This window comes from Aptenodytes forsteri, unplaced genomic scaffold, assembly GCF_000699145.1.
Source record: "Aptenodytes forsteri isolate BGI_AS27 unplaced genomic scaffold, ASM69914v1 Scaffold40, whole genome shotgun sequence".
Classification (NCBI taxonomy): domain Eukaryota; kingdom Metazoa; phylum Chordata; class Aves; order Sphenisciformes; family Spheniscidae; genus Aptenodytes; species Aptenodytes forsteri.
In genome coordinates, this window is record NW_008796077.1 from 1,585,916 (window position 1) to 1,594,045 (window position 8,130).

Here is an 8,130-nt window from a genome sequence, read left to right on the forward strand (position 1 = left end):
TGCAAGTGCAGTCTGGTAGCAAGAGCTCCAGCTTTTCCATTCTGCAATTAACTGTGGTTGCAAATCTGCACACCAGGAAGGAGGATCCTAATGAATCAGGGCACAAACAAACTTATACTAGACATCTGCAAAACAAGCTGTGAAACATCCAGTTCTGCAAACCTCCTGGACCTCCAGTTCGCATTCCATCACCGACAGCAATGATTCTGTAACTGGACTTTAACTGATGATTTTATCCCCACACAAGGCTGATCTTTTTCTCACTCTCCAGTAACTCTTCCAAAGGTCCTTGTGTCTCCATCAGCAAAGCAAACAGCTTTTACCCAAGTGCTGCAAAGTTGTGTGGAGTATAAGCATGCCCACAGGACACAGCCAGGGCTCTGACTGTCAACCCCTTCCAGCAAAGAGCCATTTTCATGCAATTCCAAGTTACCATTGTGCAACTATTTGTCCTGAAATCGCTGATCCGGGGAAGTTCTGCCCCCTCATGCATCCATAGGCAAATGGATAGTTTTGCATTCAAATCCCAACACTGGGGGTTTTTTCTGAAGGAAGCATTTCCCTGCTACCTTCCTCATGCAGGTTTCCTGCAAAGCTGAAGAAGGGAAGTCCCTTGGAGGCAAGTGTCTATTTGAAATGTGCAATCGGCACAGTCAGTGCTGACAGTTTGTGTGCTTCAAGGGAGCAGAGATGAAGAGCAAAGCAGCTAGAGAGATGGTGAAAAGGATGGTTTGATTGCAGCATCCTGGATAAAAGCCTAACAGAAGCGTGGTGGAAAGCAAGGTGAAGTGACGGAAGAGGCTGAATGGATTCACCTCTCAAAGGAAAACCTCAGAACAAAGTAACAAAAGCAAAAGGGAAAGAGAAAGAAAATGAATCAGAAATAGCTCCAGGCTGGGAGGGAGAGAAAGAACCGTCGCTCGGATCTGCTGCATGTGTCTGACGAGAATTTGGCCTCAAATTCGGTATCACTTCCCCATGCTCCTATATGCCTAGTGATTACCAACACGATGTTACCCAGAAATCGCCTGCCAGCTTTACCAACAAAGCCATCAGCTCCAGGCACTGCCTACCCTGAATCACCCGGCGTCTGGGTCACTTGTCTAGCATGGACATGCCTTCCATCAGCACTTCTGGGTAAGCATACGTGCCTCAGTCCACATAGCACCCAGTGCCTCATCCCCACACCCATGCTGGGCCGCTTCCTTGGATAGCACTGTTTTTTTGGGGTTGATGCTCTTCTTGAGTAATTAACTCCCCCAGCTGTGTCATCTTCTGAGATTTGCCATGATGGAGCTACAGACAACAGACATTTTGTATTTATGTCAAACTGTAATCAAGAAACTGAACTCAACATCTTTATTGCAAGACTTGCTGCAACCAAAGATGGAGGGGAGATTTGTCAAACCCACGGTGCCAGACTCTTCTGAGAAGTTAAAGGGACCTGGGCACCTCTGGCACTTTTGAAAACTTTACCCACAGTCTCTTGGAAGAGATTTTTTTTGCATGTGGTTTTGCATGTTTCTGATAAGAGTTCACTCACACACTCACTGAGGCAATGATGAAGGTCGCTTGCAAAGAATATCTGGTGGTAGTGAGGTTGTGGATCATTAATGACTAGATGTCCTGGAATGGAGGTCTTTAGAGAAAAAATCTATTGATATGATATAGAAAATGTGGAAGCTACATGCAACTGCGAAGGATGAGAATGTGCAGCGCAAACAGATCTTGAGAGCACTAGCACAAAAAGCCACGCAAAGACTGACTCCAGTTGCTTGGTCAGGGATGTTTGCCTGTACTCAGGAGCTCCTGCTCTCATTCTGGGATGGTTTTGTTTATAAATCCCTGCCAGTGAACCTGTATTTCAGGGACATTCCCTTTAAGAAGCACAAATAGGATGGCGCAGAAGCTCTGCTGCAGGCTGGCACGTGCAGCCAGTGCTCTCCACCGTGACACGCATCAGCTTAACGCAGGACTGGTCCTATTCTGAAAATTTCAGCCAATTTAAGACTCCCTCATCCCCCTCCCTCCGACTCCTGGGGTTTTCCGGACCCTGGGAAGGCTTTCCCTTCTCCTTCACCAGCGCCCCCAAGAAGGCTTGTAAGTCAATATACTAAGCAGAGGAGCTAGGAGCTGACTGTCTCTTACCTTTGGTTTTAAAAGCAAAGTTACAGTACTTGCAGACATATGGCCTGACGTCTGTGTGCGTGCGAATGTGTTTCTTCAGCATGCTGGGTTTCTTGCAGCGAATTCCACACTCCTCACATACATACTTCCCTCTTCCACGGCCTCGCACATACACATACTCTTCGTTTGATTTGTACCTATGAGCAACAGGTGTCATGATAAAAAAAAAAAAAAGAAGATTCCCACCTCAAAAGTAGTCACAACTTTCCTGGATTAATTCAGCATGTTATTGACACCACCAGTCTCATTTATCATTTGCTAGCTCTGGGTAATTAGGCTAAATTAAAAATATCTTCAAAAGCTTTTGCCCAGATGCCTACTTCCTCTTCTGGAATACGTTTTTATGTCCTACATCTGCTTCTCTGTACAGACAAATAGCCCAAAGTCTGAGATAAGTCACAGGGTCACCCAAGTGATTTTCCCCATCTTCAAACACAAACTGAGGCACTCGTAATAGTCTGAATAAGATATGTCACAGTCCAGCCTGGCTGCCTGAATCATCTCTCTCTCAGCCTATGCTGTGTTTTAAAATATGCACGGTCTGTCACTGTACTATGCAAAGTACTGAGAAAAAACATCCTAGCTAAATCTCTTGTGATACAACCTTTCCCACCCATTGGGACAACAGTAAAAGCCGTCTGAGAAGACTGTGATGCTACACCGCAAGTTGTGGTCCCTGCACAGACTCCTGCTAGAATGAGACACCCAGAATGGACACAAAGAGAAGAAAACATCAACTTTTTAAAATATATTGTGCTAACACTAAATGTAAACACTGCAGACTCCAGGGTCTTTTATCCTTGGCACACTATCATGACTTAGGTTTACCAAAGAGAATGAGATTGGTCATCCTTCCTTCACACTGTATATTCATTTGTATATTTCATTTTGTATATACACTGTATATTTTCTGTCCACGCATTAGTGCATAGGGAAGGCTACATGATGTGGGTTTGAAAAATATTTGTGAAACTGAGACAAATCATTTAGCCTCCTGCAGTTTAGCAAATGGAGTCTGTAATTTCCTGTACTTGCAGCACAAGAAGAATAAGATAACATGAAATTGGTCCCCTCAGATTTTTAAGAGGCCACATTTTTGAAGCGTGGTACTTCTTGCAACTCATTTTTCTATCCACTATGAACTATGTCTGGTCTTCAGAAATCTCCAAACATCCACCTTTGAAATTCAGGCCTTCTAAAGCATCTTAATAGGGGATCCGATAACACACAACACCATCACGTCACCTTTTAGTATCTTCCCAATAAAGCTTATTCCAAACCAGAATGGTGAGAAAACAGCAGCCAGACTGAAGAGAAACTGAATAGAAACAGCAGCAGCACTAGGAGTATCTTGAGCACTTAAAAAAGTGAAGGCATCCTAAAAAACTATGTATGAAAAAAAAAGGTCATTTAAAACTGAGTAAAAAATACACAAAGATCATGAATCAAGCCCTGAACTGATGGAATGATAATGGCATGGTCTGCACAGGATGCACCCAAGAAAATACATCCCCATTAGCCACAAGTGTGGATTTAAAAGCAGCTAAGTCACACTGCATGAACCCCTTGATCTCCCACCCAGGCAGAATGCACGTGGCCTTGGCTCCATTTTGTTTCATTCACTTAGGAAGTGTACAGGCAATTTCAGTTCCACGTGGGTGTTTGGGGGACCTGCTACACATGAAATTCAGAATAATCTTCCTGGGTGCCACCTGGAAGATGCGAGTTCTGGACTAAACCCTTCCTCTCCTGCCAAGTCCTGGTCTCTCTGCCTCAAGGTCTTATCTGTAAGAGGCAGGCTGAGCGACTTCTTTGCTTCATAGGAGAGATGTAAGCAGATGCTTAAAAGATGATGAGTTTCTCATGCATTAAGGTGATGAGGTCACAGATCTCCTATGCAGGTTCAGACACAGACTAGAGAAGAGAGAGAAAAAATGAGTGTCTAGATAGCCCCAAACTAGCCTGAAATACCAGTAGCAGCACCAGCATAACCCAGTCTTGGTGTCCAACAGCTACATGTGAGGGAACAGCTTGTATTTCTGTCCTTCAGTGTCAGCAGAAGTTCTCCAGACCGTAACCAGGGTCATCTAGTAGCCCAGATGCTCTATTCTATCTCCTGTAACTGAAGCCACAACAATGCCACATACCCCGTGCCTTCCTCCCCCCCCAAAAAAACCCAACCCAACACCAAAAACCCTTCATCACAAGGTTCTCATTATTTGGCCAGAGGGGACTGAGCTGGTGTCTGAAGAGCACACGCTGACTGCCAGCCTCCCACCCCAGTATATCCAGCTATCTCCATTTAACCGTACAGATACCAGGGTACACATAATTAATTGTTAGGGCCAATGCCCTTTCTTCATTCAGTTAGTGACTTAATGCTAAAGCAGCAAAAGGAGCAAAAGGAACCCAGGAATCCTGATTTCTCTTCTTCTGTTCAAATTTGTATTTGAGGCTTCCTTCTTGCCCTCCTTCCTTTCTGTCATTACGCTGGTAATCACCTTGCCATTTAAAAATGAAATTGCTCCTTTATCAGCCTTGTACTTGCACTACGCTTAATTACACTCTCATATGGAAATCTCTAAGCAAGTTCTTTGTGTCCAACAGTCCCTTCATCAGCCTCATTAAAGCTATCGGGGCTGGCTTTTCCTGGATAAAAAGGGACACGTGATTTAATCTGAAATTAGACATTGCAGTTTATCTGACACTCTGTGAGACTGAGCCATCCTTCAACACAGATATTTTTCTACAGCTCCCTGAGACCATGTGTAAAACATACATGGAGAGGAGAGAAACAGAAAAAGAAAGGTAACCTAAAGAAATACCAAATCAAACAAGAAGAAGAAAGCAAGGGAGGTGATACTGCCATAACATAGAGAAGGCTGCTGTAAATGCCATCTGTCTACATTGGAGGCTATAATATGTTTATGGAGATAATTACTTCAATATGATGCTGGTTTCTCTGTGGATCTAATACGCTCATATGATTTGCATCAGAAAGACAAATCAATGACAGCTCACATCACGTGAAGATATACCCTGGACAAAGGATCTTCCTGCTCTGTAATGTTTGCTGTAACCAGATCCCTCTAATATCCACAGTTGGAGTTTGTGTCAGCAAATCTGGGCTTCTCTTCCAGAGCACTGTGGAATTCATAATCCTGTAGTTAGCAACTTGCACTCCCTACAGTGTCAGAGCTCCCATCTAATACAGAGATGATTTGAAACCCAGGAGGCTAACTGGCCATTATGAGCTCAGAGACTAATTTAGGAAATAGTTCTTTCAAACACACAAAAAGATAAAAATTCAGTTATTTGACGCATTTTTTGAAAGGTTATTTGCTGTGTTCTGCTAGCAAATGCACATCTGTTGAACTTTGTGCAACCACTACTAACGCTTTTCAGAGCAAGAGGAACTGGCACAGCCATGGCAGCATCAGTGCTACCGTAGGCAGTACCAGATTCAGAGACTTGATGGCCTCAAAACAGGCCACCACTGTCAGGAGTGACAGGAAACCCAACAATGGGAGAACATGAACCTAGAGAAAGCTTTGTCTCAGCTCTTTCCCTTAAACTTAGTTGAAACCTAAAACCATGAAGTATTTATTCCTTTGCAGGCTTTAGGAAGTTTAGTTCTTAATACTTGCTGTTACAAATACCTGACTATCATCTTTTTTAGCCACAGACACTTCTTTTTTTTTTTCCCAGTGCTGTAAGCCACATCCAAAATCTTCATGTGGCTGAAAACCACACGATAAAACCTTGGAGAGCAGAGGGGGGAGGAAGTTTGGTGGTTCACAGGCAGGAAGGGAGAGCAGGTTTCTGGCGGACTCATTGCTTCACTATGAGACACAGTTGGGCTGAATCACCCCTTCTCTCCTGCTTTCTACAACCGCCAGGAATTTACCTTGCCCTGCAAAGTCTTTGCTGATATGACCTTGTTGGTCACTGACTCAGCACAGCAGCTGCACTTATATTGTTTGCAAGTCACATGTAGGCAGCCTGATTTTATGAATTTCCAGAATGTGAAGCTCAATAATGTATTATGGTAAAGAACACCCCTGGTTAGTTTTGCAGCAACTGAACAAGTATTTCCTTGACTGGTTTTGACATTTGTTAAACTCACTTGTTTGCTTTTTGAATTTCTGGTACATAGTAACAGGAATCGGATATCTGATCCCTTTCCTGAGCCGCTGCATTTAGTTCACAGGCAAATGAACCAAGTAGCTCCAGTTGTTGCCTTCGGTGTAAGTCTTCTGGTTTTATTGATGGCACATTTTATCTGTCATCAGGCTGCCGACTCATCTGGCTTGGCTAAATCCTTCAGAAGTTCCTGACAGTCTGCCCTGGTATTAACTAATCTAATTTATGTTTTATGCCGCCTGCAAAATTTGCCAGATCGCTGATAAATGCATAACTATTATAATGTCACTAATTACTAGTAAGTTTATTGCCTTTCTCACAGCTCCCTACTAGATGATTAGACCACTTCTTCCACAGCGACACCTGCAATACCCACCCTGAAACTGCATGTGCAGCAGAAGTCCTTAGTCTTACCCATTGCATACCCTAGGGAAACACAGGGTGGGAGACCCTACAAGACTGCAGCCTATGTTAAGGATCACCACACACAGAGGTGTGTCCTTAAGGCCAGACAGTCACTATGAAATCTCCCTTAACTCAAGCCAAGCTACAGCAGAACAAACAGAAGGATTTCTTTACAAAATCCAAACCAGACAATGTCATTTCCAGGTTTCTAAAAGCATCATAAAACCTTCTAGTATCCTAATTTACCAGACAGGGATATTGCACCAAGACAAACAACGAACTTCCGAAGAACGATACAGCAAGACAGAGAAAGAGCTGGGTATGGATATGGGAGGACCTGGCACAGACATCCCCTCTTCCCTGTCTGAAGTAATGGATCTTTTGCAAACAGCACTTGCCAATCTCCAGTGAAACTGCAGAAGACAAGAGTCTGAGCTGAATGAGATCCCACCACCCAGACTGGACATACGCAAAGAAGCATGGTATGAAGGTGTTACTATGAACATCATCTTGCCCTTGAATTAGGTATCAGCAGCTCAAATAAGAGTTAACACTGGAAGAATTACACTGTCCAAGATGACCACCTCATAGGCAGCAAACCTAGGGCTCCTTCTGCTTGGTAAAACATTGGGGCAGGGACTATCTTCTGCCACCGGTACAACACAGTGCCTGAAGCAATGGGACCCTCATTTTGAGTGGACTCTAATTCAGATAACAAATCAAGATGGATCCAAAGATAAGTAGCTGGCTTGGACTTGTGGGGAATCTCACAGAGGCTGAGGGGCATTAAATCTTCCCTTAATCAGCAACACATGCTGCTGGCATGAGAAGAGCGGCTGGGCAGCCCCTGCTCCCATCCCCACATGCTGCAATGTCTCCAGTGCACGGGGCTCTTTGCTGATACAGCGGAGCTGGATGGATGTGCCCTATCAAGAGCCCTCCCTCTTATGGTTGATAGTTGACAGCAGATTAAAATTTTACAAACACAGCTCCCTCTCAGGACTGCTGCTGTGATCAGCTTCCTCACACATTTCAGGTCCATGGCTGCTTGTGGCTGCAGGATGGAAGGGCAAAGCAGAGACACACTGCGACAAACTTGCCAACCACAGACAGTTGGTGTCTGATTGGAAAACCTGCAGCTTTGATTATGTCTCTTCCACACAAGGAGCAACAAGAAACACATGGAAAAACAGCACATCTCATCCCTGAGTTTCTGTGGCCATTCCAAGTTTGTTCATAGAATCAGATAATCACAGAATCATTTAGGTTGGAAAAGACCTTCAAGATCATCAAGTCCCACCATTAACCTAGCACTGCCAAGTCCACCACTAAACCACGTCCCCAAGCACCACATCTACACGTCTTTTAAATACCTCCAGGGATGGGGACTCAACC

The 8,130-nt window shown here is 44.2% G+C and overlaps 1 protein-coding gene across 1 annotated transcript in view; it reads right to left on the minus strand.

Annotated features, from left to right (window-relative positions):
- HIVEP3 (human immunodeficiency virus type I enhancer binding protein 3) overlaps nt 1–8,130 on the minus strand; it is a 146,054-nt gene that overhangs the window by 21,378 nt on the left and 116,546 nt on the right. The window contains exon 7 of the mRNA XM_009286653.2: nt 2,149–2,324. Within this exon, the coding sequence (XP_009284928.1) occupies nt 2,149–2,324 (176 nt within the window). The remainder of the gene's footprint in view (nt 1–2,148; nt 2,325–8,130) is intronic.